This window comes from Oryza sativa, chromosome 3 (assembly GCF_034140825.1).
Source record: "Oryza sativa Japonica Group chromosome 3, ASM3414082v1".
In the NCBI taxonomy this organism is placed as follows: domain Eukaryota; kingdom Viridiplantae; phylum Streptophyta; class Magnoliopsida; order Poales; family Poaceae; genus Oryza; species Oryza sativa.
In genome coordinates, this window is record NC_089037.1 from 24,657,176 (window position 1) to 24,671,559 (window position 14,384).

Genomic DNA, 14,384 nt, shown 5'->3' on the forward strand with positions numbered 1-14,384 from the left:
TTGGTTATGCCTTGCCGGGCAGAATGAAATGAACCACGTGATTAGGGGCAAAAGTGTAAATACAAAGGGAAACTATTATTTCCAACCCTAGATTCCTTCCTTGTGCTGCTATAAAGCTTTTCCAGTGTGTGACAATATGCAACTGCCTCTACCGCCGCCAGCTCTGCGTTAGTCTGCTTCAATTTCTGTTTCTCCCAGGTTTCTTGATTCTTGCTTTGAGTTTTCCTCTCTTCTTTTGGATTATTTTTCTTTTGTTCTTTATTTGGAGAGATTTTCCTAATGATGATGCGAATATCTATTCACCGAAATCGAGGCATTTTTCTCAGCTCTATCCTCCCCCATATTTCGTGTTTTTCTTTCTTTTTCTTTTTGTCTTCACAACTATGGTTTCTTGATATGAGTAATTGGAGATTGGTGATACGTTTACATGTTGTAAGAGTTTCTTCTCTGATGAATGATGAAGGGTTTCTTAGTTTGTTTTCATGGAGGCTGTGTTATGGGTTCTGATGGTGCAGTGATATGGTCCTTTGTTCAATTTCGCAACCTTTTGAATCATTTTTTGTTTGTTTATCAACAGTTACATAGACATGCAGCAGTGATGATAAGCAAAAAGGACTCATAACGTCATGAGGTTTGGACAAAACATGATTGCTTTCAAGCACTGTTGAGCTGCATCTGTCTCGCATTGCAAAATCTATTGTTCAAGAAATTTTTTTCCCTCGTGTTCGTAATTTAAGTCCCTCGTATTCATAATTTAAGGAGCCAGTCATCTGGAATCAAGGGCCAGAGTGACTGAACGTTCAAGTCAAAAGTTGTTGATTGACAGACAAAAGGCGATCTCACCGTTATCCACTACACTTTAGACAACCCCCTTTAAAGGTAAACAAAAAGAGAACGAATCAGATACCACTATACCAGCAAACAAAGGAACTCAGACCTGATTTTATTTTTCCATCCGTAGCTCAAGTGGAGATATAACAAGTACTAAAAGCTTAGCCTTGCAGCTCACACAGCCATAAAAGGACAGCAGCAAGTTTCGTAAATGGCATCACGGTAACCGGGCACATTTTATCCAAACAGGTGTTGTTACATTGAGACACATAAATTTAATTGTTTTACAGTTCTGAGCCTGATGCAACTGCTCAGCATGTATGGTTTACGGAAGCAGATCATATCCACGGCTATACAGAGGCCACACAGATAAACTTAACCAGGGAACATATATATATATACTCTAATAAGGCCTAGCAAAAGTGGATGTGTAAAATTCAATCAAATGAATTGAATATAGATAGCTACTGCACTGTGAAATGATACATGGCGCTGTACTTATATCTAGAAGTTAGCAAGGACATCTTTCATATCAGCAACCGACATGATGGGCTCATTTCCATAGATCCGCGTCACCATCTGAACGAAGCTCTCGTACTTGTCCAAAAACTCTTTCTGCAAACATTCAGCAGGTGACAGAAATCAGCATGAGGCCATTCCACATTGGAAAACCAATGAATCATAAAGATCCACACTGTTTTTTTGCGATGTTTGCATCAGTATCCCAAACAGAGCTTATTTTTCTACTACAAAATTGCATCACTGGTATGCATAAAAAAAGGTTAATATTTGACTTCACTGCGATAGTAAACTGCAGCGTAACCTACCTACCTTATAATAAAGGTACGTAAGGTTGTTAAGCAGCTAGCTTACCTTGCACTTGTCCCACAGTGAAGGAAACAACTCATCAGAAGTCAGTGTCTTCTGTAACCTCCTATACATGGCACCGATTGACTTGTCAATCTGCACATGTTCACAATTTTGTGAATTCAAATTGAAAATGTTACATTACCGCAGCATCTTAAACAAAAGATATAATGGCACCAGCTAACATTTCGGTCTGCAAGGTTTACATGTGAATTCATAGTGACAATTTTAAAGTGCACCAGCTTCATAAGCAAAATAAATAAGGGAAGAGAAGCTGCTCCATTATTCTAGAAGTGAGGGGGCAATTAGCAATTGGGGCCAAAATTGAAGAGATGATTAAACCAAATTACAAAATAACATGCACCAAGTATCCAAAAAGAAATGGACAGGCCCAAATCCTGTTATTTATGATTTGCTTGGCAGAAACTAGAAAAGCACTTGAGTACATCAAAATCATGAAGCAATTCTCTGTTTGACTTACCCCAGATAAACTGGATTTGATCACCCTCCTTAGATCAGTTTTTGACAGCCCTAGCTGGAAAGGAATCTGAATTTAAAGAAACAAAAGTTAGATGTTTCCTTCAATGAACAGGAACTTTGCATAACAAACTGTTGTCATTTCTGTCTTTTCAATAGAAATCAGTAAAATCAGCATGCAAATCATTGTAGCATGTAACCCCACCACCTCAAAAAGCCTGAGTTGTAAATCCTATCCATGTGGCAATAGACAGTGTTGCTAAAAACAGGCAACAAACTAAGCTGCTGGCTTGTTATAAATCTAGGACTAGTTCAGACACCACTAGCCTACAACTTTTACTGTTATACAGTTGTACCCACTCATCAAATGAATTAATTATAACTAGCAATGTGCCCATGCTCTGTAGCAGACACCAAATAAAAGTACTAACGAGATCTAGAGTTAAAAATGCATTCAATTCAGAAGGATATATATACATGATTACCTGAGATCAATCATAAACCTAAAAATACACATGCAAAGAATGACATCTTTTACTATAGATAGCATAAAGTCGCATGTCTACATATATGTAGTAACAAAAGATCTCCAAGGAGTGATGGGTGTATTGGACCATCACCTCACATCCTATGGAGTAAAGAAATAGTTCAAATTTATTACAAAGAACTTCATAAATTGTTGCCTTTAAATACAGTAGACAACCTGAAACAATTTAGAATGTGAACTGTTTGTAACTCAGTCTCGTACCAAAAGGCACTATCTGCTGGTCTATAAACATGCCAGTTTTCATGTAACAGCCCAGTTCAACATTACTAATTAGGATTCGAAATCATAGTCCATGGAATAGTAGAACACTAAAACATAGTATCAGCTCACCTCTTCAGCAGCTATGGTGTATGTCAATTCATCGACTTTTCGAGAAAACTGAAACAGCCTCTCGAATTGCTGCCATATATAAAACAAGCGCTTAGAATTGGAATTCATTATATGTACAGCAAATAGAATCTAATTATAGATACATACAAGATAAATAAGTGAACTGATATGACGAGTGCAAGCTTGTTCATATGATTCACTGGCCTCATGGTAGAATTTTGCAAGAGTTGGCACAACATTAGCCAAGTCATAAAGACTGCATCCAACAGACACATAATAGTTTAGTCACCTGTATATCCACAAAATGATGAGGTGCCAAACATACAAACAAAAAAGACCTCATGCAAAAAAGATTGAGAAGATTAATGAACAACACAAGAAAGAAACATAACCTGTTCTGGAAGGCAGCATAATTCTCTATCAATACAATGTCTGCAGTTTTGGGGTCACTATGTGCAATTTTGTCCAAAGTTGTGAACATTGTGCTGACCTATAAATCATACCAAGAGCCATTTATTCACAAAGGAAAAATAGGTCGAATTTATACAGCTAGTAGTATAAATAGCTAGGGGGGGGGGGGGGGGGGGTACTCACTAGCTTTGTGTATGCTTTATCAATTAAATCTCTGGATTGCCCTTGAATATATTGCTCCATTCGTGATGCAAGGACAGCAAATCTACATGCAAGTGAAGAATGCATAACAGTGATATATTATCTGTATTACAAATATGGCAGTTGATATAAAACACAGACACTCTCATCACAATATAAACAGTGTTATTGGTTCTGAACAGAGCTAATACAGATACTAGTCAATGTTGCACCTTATATTATAAAAAGAATAGCCATATCTTGCCAAAGTCCTCAAATATAATATAAATCAATGTTTCCCAGATTCAAAGGACCTTTATCATCATTTTTCTACATACTCCAGTCACAACTAAACATAAGCGTTGCATAACTGAGAATCCACTGAGTCATACTAATTACGACAACCTATGGAGACAGACATTCATTTTTTCAGGTTCTCCACCATGTATGTTCAGCTTCAGTTTTCCAATGGGACCTTTGTCCTTGTGGATGTTCTTATGAAATATATGAATTACTGGGTTTGGCAAAGAATCCAATATAAATTTAGGAATTTTATCTTGGTCTAAGTATAAGCGTCTAACTATATAAAATGTTTGATATATTGTAATAAGAACTACTATACCAACATATTAAAAATAAAACATCCAAGAGGAAAGACACTCAGACACCTCACCTGAAGAATTTAATTAGTATGTTTTCATAGAATAACTAAAGTAGCACTTTTGCGCGTGCGTGCACAGAGAGAGAGAGAGAGAGAGAATATCTAAAGTGGCAGTACATCATAACACCATGCTGACAGAGATGATGAATGCATTCCATTCACGTACCTGGGAATGTAGGCTAGTATTCCTGTCTGCCGTACATTTCTTTCATTGCGCTCGATTTGATGGCACGCTTCATCAATAAACTGGAAATGGAAAATTAAGACGACATTAATGAGAGTAGATAGACTATGGATCTCTTCTACATAGATATAATATAGCAGCACATCCTGAACTGAGGGCACTAACCCTGCTGAACTGTGTTGATATTCTTGACTCCAAGTCATGAAGTAGTCTGCGAACAAATCCTGCAGCATCAGCTTTCTGACCGGACAGGTATCGTTCTGTAATCCCATGCATTGAAATGCAACGCAAGGGATCAATCTTGTATGCCCAATCGACAACCGCATAGAAGTCTTCCTAAAAGAGAAAGGCAAAAGGTGTATTTTGCAATCAATATGAGGAGGCACTATACTGGATCACAAGCTGCTGCATAGAAAGTTGTATTCCTTTTGGTTCAAAATTTGTTCCTTTTCTTTGGTTCAATTGTCAATGCAAGCAAAATTAAATCTACCTGGATTCCATCGAGTAGTTCTTGAAGAGCATCATTCAATGTACCCAATTCAGCAGATGTATCATCTGGAAGTATTATTGTCATGTAAGAAAATGAGCATTGACATTATGAATACAACACGGAGGCATATATATTCATCAAGATTCAAGGCAAGCTTTGAGGCAAGCATACCTGGTTTGAGATCATTGCCATCTGGATCCATAAGATTCAGGTCATCATCTGGGTCATTTCCCCCTGATCTACTTTTAGCATTCGGAGCACCAGCTGGAACAAGGGCAGGTACTTCAAAGCACATAAAATGTGCAAAAAAGGAACTCTGCAAATGTAGTACTCATTATTTTGTATACATCCTCAAGCAGATTTTATAGTCAAGTAATGCACTAAAGAATAAATGGAATAACCTCATCCACAAGAAGTGGGATAAATATTGTTAGCATCTTTGAATATGCATCAGATACTGTTGAAGTGTCAGCACTACTGCCATTCTGACCGCCACTATTAGAACCTTCAAGCCAAACAGCTGGATTTTTAGGTGCTTTCGTGCTTGCTCGAAGTTCATTGGCGAATTCACGTGCCTAAATCAAATTATGGGGAAAGATTACATGTTTAGCTGTTGGAATGGACAAGTTAAAAAAATCAATTAACAAGGACCAGATAGAGTGTGTGTACATTCATATGGTATATGTTCACAAATAGTATAGAGAATTCAAACGCGACATAGAAAACAGAACATATCACAACGAAATACATAGGCAAGATATTAGAGTGCGAAGAACTGAACATAGACTATATCAAATACCAAAGTCATTCAATGTTTTTATTCTGACCTCTCGACGAAGCAATAAATTAAGAGAATGACAGTATGCTTTCCTTAAGGGGCCTAAACAGCTCTTGTCCAGACTCTGCACAATGAGCAATGGGAAATGAGAGAGTGACAGAGTTTATAATATGTAATGAGCACAGAACAAAAGTTAAGAGGTTGGAACCTTCAAGTGCTGCAGAAGTCGGGCATAAGTTCTGCATTTGTATCTTAGGTCTGCATGATCAGGCCGCTTCAATTGCCCTCGCTACTTTCAGTTAAAAGAGAACTCTCTGAGTCATCTCAGAAAACAAAAATAGAAGGTAATAAATTGCTGCGAAGAATGGGTCTGTGAAGAAACCTGAGAAAAGTAGCTTTTGTCACTTATCATGAAGTCCACCAAGCTAGAGAAGTAGTTCCTCAAAAATTCTGATGCGCGTCGAACAAAAGTTGTCTTCAGTTTCTCCAGTTCTGCTCTTTTTTCCCTAACCTGGAAGGTTTTTTGTAACAGAAATAGTTTAACTCAAGAGGGTCTAATTGTCAAGAAACTTGAAGCAATAACTGTTCACCAAGAACCTGGATTCCTGGAAAGGTCTATTTGTGAAATGGCTACATCCTATAAATGGCTACCTGACCACTATAAGTAATTCGAGAAGGCACATTTAGTTTATTTCGAAATAGGGATTCAGATTTACAAAAAGAACAACAGTGTTTTATTATGCAAGTTATTATAATTACACTGTTATCATTGTGTAAAAATCCTTGTACATGCCTTGGTTAGAAATAAATGTGCTAAATAAGAAAAAATAAGCAAGCATAGCTTACAGCTCGCATGTTAACATAGCATGGATCCAGATTTGGCACTTCAAGGCTGCGAATGGCCCCTGTCAACCATTCACATGCCTCAACATTTTTCAGCATTCGTGACTCTTCAAACGAACCCCCAGTTAATGATGCTGCAAACTGCAACATTAAATAAAAAAACCAAATATTAGGCGTCACATTTCAGAAGTGAATAACGTTTTCCTGTGCACCATACCTCCTGTGGAATTCGCAAGCGATCAAGCAACTTTTCTAGTTCTTCAACGAGTCCTTTGTTATTTACGGACTGCATCTCCAAGCCATTGTTGCGTGATTCAATCTGCAAAATATGAACATGTATAGTTTGAATACCAAGAATATAAGGAACTTTGGCAAAGAGTAAAAAGTAATACTACCTCCGTCCCATATTATAGCTATTTCTATTAAGGTTGAGTTGGTTGATATGAGAAAGTACGTGAAGAAAAAATTAAATGAGAGATGGCTGTGATTGGTTGAGATGGAGAAGTAGGTGGAGAAGTAGCTACATTTGGGACAAAATAGCTATAATATGGGACTGAGGTAGTATGTATTATAAACACGTGAACTTGTGGGGAGAGGTGTTCTTTAACTATCATTAGACATGTGTAACTATAGGCAAGAAGATATTTAATTTCTAGATGTTGGTAAGAGAATTTCATAACTTCTACATAATATCAAACATGTAACCATAAGCATACCGATGCAATATCTTCTCTCATATGCCTGAGCTTCATATTAAAAATGCGTAACCACTCATCCATATCATCTACGGTTGCACTAGCAGCATCCAGACCCTGCAAAACCTGAAAATCCAATAATTGTATCAGTCAATGAAATATAGTTAGTGCCAAGAAAATACATAATCATCATTTGAAGAACTAAAGGTTAAATGCAGACAGCAGTGCAATCAGATACCCATTACTGTTCATTGCCAAAAAAAAAGAGCCACATCAAGTATAAAGAATGCAGTACCTCATCTATTAAAGGTTCACTCTGCAGTAGTTGATAGACATTGGCTGCTTCCAAAGCAACAAGTTCCTGTTTCAATCTCTCAGAGAAAGCATCTGCTTCACCTATGCCCATGACATATCTGCATTGTTTACAACAGTAAAATGTTTGCTGCCAAAGGATTGATGCTAAAAGGTTGAAGTGAGAGATAACGGAGTGGTGGACTGAAATTAATTTCAACATATGCAAGTATAAAGTATGAATTGTGTAAGAGTAATTGCATTTGCACCACAGGTCGTCAAAGTTGTATGGTTTGTTTAACTAGGTCACTGAACTTTCAAAATGTGTATATGACTAAACCTGTTTGATGCTTTAAGACTTGTCATGTTGACTTATCCCCTCAAGGCAGCAATTGCACCTTGGTGACACATGATGACAGCAATGGCTACAATAAATTGTGATTCGCCCATGAGTTTTGATCTTTCAAGATTTCCTCTCTCCATATAAAATACATATGAGAAGTAATGATTGATGCAATCAGGATATGGCTCATGTAAGTATTGTAACTTGTGATAGTGATTGTTGGAGTCAAGGACTCAAGGGCAATTAAGAAGGTTTAGCTAACCTTATCTCCAATCTAATGCAACTTTTACGATTACATATGAGTCAGCATTCCATGTCATTAGTCATAGCCTGACTTGTAATGACCCAAAGTGATCCACTTAACAGGTTTAGTGACCTAGATATAAACAAGTTAGTGACTTAGATAGTCTTGGGTCTTTGGTGCAAACTAATCAACACTGTTCAATTATGTCTGGAATTCCTGGAACATTCTGTTTCGTTAAGAAAAATGGTATGTAGAGGCATTAATACTGTTAAAAATCTCTAATTCCGTTGAGTTCCACACTTTCTGGTTGATACCGCCTATCCCGCTGGAATTTACTCTTCCGAGCATCTAGGTAAGCACTTGAACCAAGAAGCACAGGAGAACCGCACGCTCCTGTATGGGAATACCTAGCCAAGCATGATTTCTAGTACTAATCGTCTAATCCGATATTATATGATATGTTTGCATTTGTTTCTTTACATGTTCATTCACTTGGCCACAGCTAGATATTATTCTTTGCATCACACTATTTGGCTGTTTGCAAAGGTTATAACATGTATGACCACATATACATTTTTGAAATATTAATTATTATATACACCATAATGGTACACTGGGATAGTAAGGTACTGAAAATTTCCATACCAATATGCAAACCAGAATGACTATCAGATTGATCATGGTAAGTTTAGTCTAAGTCACCTATTTGAACTAGCTGAACAAGCTAAGTGACTGAGTATGTGCAATTTACTCAGAAGAGTAAATATGAAAGTAGAGTTAAAAGTTAAAACAATAGTAGAATAATAAAATGGTATAGTCACAATTAGTCCTTTGTAGTTTGTAATAACTAGACAATAAAGCGCACATACGGCATCACCCATACTTACGTGTCAAGAAGTGCCTCCATGTCTTCCTCTTCATCCTTTGCTTGGGACACAAGATCATTTTCAACAGTTACAGTTACTTTCCTCTCAGTTTGAGTTGTGACAGATTTTTCTTGTCCATCTTGGGTGCTCGATTGGTTGTCCAGAGTCACTGTATTTTCCTGGAAAAGGTTAATTAGAAATTATCTAGCCAACAATCCATTGAAGTCATTTAATATGCAAAAGGTACGCCAGCAGCTTGAAAAACTAAACTTATAACCCCCCCCCCTTCCAATTTGAAGTGTTTTAGGCCAAAATGGGTTGGATTTCAACTACCCACTAATTAAACCAGTAAATTGGGAGGGAGTGGTCGAGTCAGGGGGAAGTCAAAAGACAGTTTTATGTAATGAAAGGCAAAGTTATATATGCACCTTGGCCCAGAGGGCTAGCTCCACAAAATCAATTCCAACGACTTTTGGAAGATAGCTAAGTATCTCTTTGCACATGGTCAGGATAGAAAAAAGTAGGCGGTTTCTGTAAAAAAAACGAATAGAAAAAATTTGTTAAGAGCCTGCAAATAAACATATCAATGTATTCTCCCGCAACATGCAAACAGACTCATGCCAATGCAATGAATGACTTAACATAACGATAGAAGGTAGATAGACACTACACATACACATAGAAGTATGTATACATTTGCAAAGTTTGTAAATTCATTAAGGCATGTAAATTACATAAATAAAAGTAGCAGTTCAGTACTACAGAAATGTTTCTAGGCAATAACCTGTCATCAATGTTGCGCATTGTCCATTGTGGAGGGGCAACACTCTGACTTCTAAGGTTATCAAACCCCTGCAATCCAGCCCATAACAACAAGTTAGAAGAGGATAAGCCATTAGCTTTTATTAACTATTACAGAAAGACAATGCAAATGAGGGATCAAAGTAAGTACCAATACAAACGTGCAACCACTAGGATCATTCGAAATAACCTCAACCTTTGTGAGATGTTTCAACTTGTAAAGCTTGGCTGGCTGAAACAAAAGGAAGATATTATGTTTCTAAAGGGAGACTAAAGAGAACTGCAGAAAGTGGTAAGAAGAAAAATACAAAGTGTGATTTGTTTATTGAAGTAGTTGATAATGAAGGCAAGTTACAATAGTAAACATAAGCTAGATGCAGATGCTCACATATAGTAAAGAAAACAAACCTCAAGTACTGCGCCGGATGAATACTTCAATACTCGGAGAAAAGCTTTGGCTGCCTCACCTTTTGTCGATTGTTTAACTGCGTGAAGTTGTTACTGTTTAGCAGTTGTTACAAGCATATGCTTTACATAGAAACGAATACTGTCTTAAATCTAGCATGACAATAATTAAGTCCTATTTATACGTCAACCAAACCAGCTTGCAAACAGACATACTAGCAAATCTCCACTGTTAAGTACTAACAAGTTTAAAATATGTTTATAACATATTGGCAAACAACACTTCTAAAGTATAACTATCATGTTTATTTGAGATAACCAAAGATTAACTCTTCACTTCATTTAGACCATGCCAAAACAATCAGAGTAATCAATATCAAAATGTCAAGGTTTCCTTGTTCTAATAATCAAGTATTTATAGAGTGTTGCCCACCAGATAGAGCAGATAACTAAATCCAACATTCCAACTGCAAAGAAGTAGGAAGTCAGTGCAATCGATTCAGCACAGCAATGTTCATCAATCCACGCTAACTTTGAGAATTCCACAATCCACACTAACGTGCATCATTACATTGAGAGACATCAATTCCGGTTTCATAAGTTTTAAACATCTTGATTATCTTATCTGCCTCCCAAAAATAAAAGCAAGCTTCAAGTTAAAAGTCTGAAGTGGCTATACTGGCCAAGGCTTCTGATTCCCTTAGCCAATGAAGCCTTTCAAAAGAAACCAGGGATAAAGTTTTGGTCTTGGACATGCAAGGATTTGACAACTACTTGGCCCAGGTCCATCCATATGGGAGAAAAAATAATTAGCTCGTCGGTCCTAGCCCCTTTTATGACAAGTAATGGCAGATCCTTCTGACAATGATGAACATTTCATCCTACAAGTTGTAGTGTTAATGAGCATCTCTAACAACTGTCATCAACTCCAGGCTCCATCTAATCACAGTTCACAAGGACTTGTCCAATCAGCTCCAACACCTAGTCGATTCCAACGATTACTGGTCTGGTGAGATGCTTAGACGTTCCTATCAATCCATGCATTAACTCTTGTGTACCGGTATTCGAAATTTCGGTCTCAACACCGCATGATGAAAGCTCTAAAAGAAATGTTCCTTGTACAAGATGCTTCAAGTATAGGATCGAATTGTAGTGTAGGCTACTTCCAGTATAGGATCAGCTCCAGCTTCCAAAACTCTGATGATTCTGTGTCCTTGCACAGTATGGCAGATTCTCATTTGGAGCTCCAGTGGCGCATGCACGAAAATTTACTAATTTTAGCAATTTACAGCTAACCGCATAGAATAAGTAAAAAAAAAAAGGATCTCTGCCCAAAACAACACCTTGTATAGTCCCCTAGTGGTCTAGGCTGTCAACCGAAGTCCAACCACAGGCCATCGCTCGATCCAAGCTCCCCAGATCACGAAACTCGAATCCCAAATCCGAGCAAGGATCTCGGCAGCGAAGATCAGACAGGATTAGGGCAGCGTGACATTTTCTCCCTAAACATGGTAGCTTTTCCCCGAGCAACCAAATCAGCTACTACTACTACTTCTCGAGTCTCACCAGAGCGATCCCTCTCCGAGCAACCAAATCAGCTACCGTGGACCGAATCGAAGCAGGGGAACAAACCAGCAAAGCTGCAGCAGAGCGAGAAGAGAGGAAAGAAGGAAGGAGGGAGGGGGGGGAGGCAGTGACCGGTGAGCGCGAGGACGCGGGGCTTGGCGAGGCGGCCGAGCTTCTCGAAGATGCCCCTCCCCTTGGCGACGCGGATGGAGAAGGACACCTCCTCGCCGCGCGCCCCCGAAGCCGCCACGGCCTGCGCGCACGCGCGCCGCAGCTCGGCGTCGTCCGCGCTCGACTTCGCCATCGCCCGTGCGCCGCCGCCGCCGCTCGCCGCCGATCTGAGGAGAGGAGGAGGACGACGAGGTGGGCCGCGGTTGGGGAAGAGGGATGAGTTGGTGTCGCCTCAGACTCCTCAAAGAGTCGAGATTAATCAATCAAAAACCAAATCATTTTCTTTTTTACCGTTTTTACTGCCTGTTTTTCTTTTTCTTTTTTTTTTACCTTTTTACCGCGGGGACGGTGGGAGATGGTCGGGTTCGACTTTGGACGTGGTTTTGGTTGGTTGACTTGTGGGAGGACTTGACTTGCGACTGGAACCGGAGTACCGGACACGGACTCGTTCGGTCGCTGCTTGCTACGGTAGACTGTGCCAGCCTCTGGCCTTCATTTCTCTCTGTATTTCCTTTTTCTGTTTCTTCTTCTCCTTCAAAAGCGTGGCTACCCTACTCTCCAAGTTAATTTTGCTACCCTACTCTTCAATTTAATTTTAATAATTTTAGATATAAAAATCACATTTCAACAGACTAACCAACAAGACGCCAAGCCATCCAGCTGGCCAAACTCCTCTTTGCGCTGGTCAACTTTGAGCAGCCAAAATCACCTTGCCAATCATGGCCCCACGCGTTTTCCCCTCTCCCCTCCCGTCCCGTACTCTCTCTCCCTCAAATGGAGCGATTTCCTCCTGTCATATCACGCAACTACTCTCCCCACTCCATAGATCTAGCGTGTCGGCGCGCAACCCCCGCCAGCACCGACACCGCCCCTCCGCCCCACTGCCAAGGTTGCCATCGTCCGCACCCAAGGCCGCTGCCCCTCCGCCGTCGTCGTCCACTGCAGAGGCCGACGCATCGTAATCCATTGTCAACGCCCCATCGTCTACAGTCGAGACCATTTGCTATCCCCTACTAAGACCGGATGTGGCCCTCCACTACCGAGGCCGCTGCGTCGTCGTCCGTTGCCGACGCCGCCGTCATCCGCTGCCGAGACCACCGTCATCCCCTCCCGAGGCCGCCGCCATCCCCTGACGAGAGGGAACTAGTCGTTAGGATTTGGAGAGTCTGTTGGAGTGTGTGCAACAGATATGGAAAGGAATCTTTTTGTCTAATTGGCCAAATAGACAAATGGAGAGTCAAAAATAGCCATGTTGTTGGATCTGGCTGCCACAGCAAAATGTTAAATGACAACATTGTCTAAACTATTCCCTTTGGTCAAAAATATTCATCATTTATGATAAGATCTGATTAAACTTTTAAAATATCTGAAATGATTTATCATGTACTCCAGGTTGCAGCAATTCTAGCATAAGTTTGTCTTGCATAATCTGTAGCATATCTTAGATAAATAATTCATAGTTCTTTCTGTTTCATAATTTTTAACATTTTGGATAAGAAGGAAATCAAATATAGAAACTTTAACTATTAATAACTTTAAAAAAAATTAATTCACATTTAGAACACGATGTATAAATTAGTCATAAAAGGTATTTTAGTAAAATTAAATATTTAATTTCCATTATTTTATATGTTATAATAAAAAATTATAGTCAAGATATGTTTCAAAGATTGGCAGGTTAGTTCCACTTCTACTCCTAACAAGGTCTTCTTTGTCGACTCTGCCGATGATTTAAAAAAGGGCGACCGAAGTGTATCTCTGCTTTGCCTATGTTGCTTTAACCTCCATCCTTCAGAGGGCCGTTTGGGTTTGCAACTAGGCTTCATCTTGTGCAGCTTGCCATGGTGTTTTTGTTCCCATTGTTGTTGTATAAGTTCTGGCTGTTGCAGTTTGCAAAAGATGCAAAGTTAAGGACCTGATTGCTTTTTCCTCTTGTTATTGAGTCTTTCTTTACATTATTACTACAATCGATGCATTTAGATATTGTAGTAGGTAATGGTCACGGTAATATATGATAAATTATTTGTTGTTACGATGATAATCTTAATGACAAATCAAGGCATATAAATCCATTAATGTTATAGCTACACTTTTTAAAAATTATGTTAGAAACATATTTATTATTAATTATTATTAAACATTTATGTCCATTAACATAAACAACATATAAACATATTTAATAGATGGAGAGGTCATAGTCGTGTGAACACACGACTTAATATGCTAGTTTTTCAGGACTAATGTGTAATTTGCACATTCACAAGGAACCTCTATGTAAAACTGGCTATATTCCCAGTTTGCACATATATATATTATTGTGCTGAGGTAGTAACTCGGTTTATGCTTAAAAAATTGTAGAATACTCTAAAATTACTAATGCATGCGTATGAGAGTTCTATATAA

At 38.8% G+C, this 14,384-nt stretch overlaps 1 protein-coding gene across 1 annotated transcript; it reads right to left on the reverse strand.

Moving 5' to 3' along the window:
* Positions 1-1,043: 1,043 nt before the first annotated feature.
* Positions 1,044-12,224, reverse strand: LOC4333493 (exocyst complex component SEC3A). Its single transcript, XM_015776914.3, has 25 exons — positions 11,943-12,224; positions 10,248-10,324; positions 9,991-10,071; positions 9,823-9,890; positions 9,467-9,569; positions 9,060-9,217; positions 7,590-7,707; positions 7,316-7,420; positions 6,817-6,918; positions 6,603-6,740; positions 6,139-6,267; positions 5,965-6,045; positions 5,806-5,880; positions 5,380-5,553; positions 5,150-5,294; positions 4,979-5,043; positions 4,654-4,824; positions 4,471-4,550; positions 3,647-3,728; positions 3,445-3,542; positions 3,200-3,308; positions 3,053-3,121; positions 2,180-2,245; positions 1,705-1,794; positions 1,044-1,446 (listed from the first exon to the last, which is right to left on the reverse strand). Exons 1-25 carry the CDS (start codon positions 12,112-12,114, stop codon positions 1,336-1,338), a joined length of 2,667 nt encoding a protein of 888 aa, XP_015632400.1. The 5' UTR covers positions 12,115-12,224; the 3' UTR covers positions 1,044-1,335.
* Between the last annotated feature and the right edge of the window lie 2,160 nt (positions 12,225-14,384).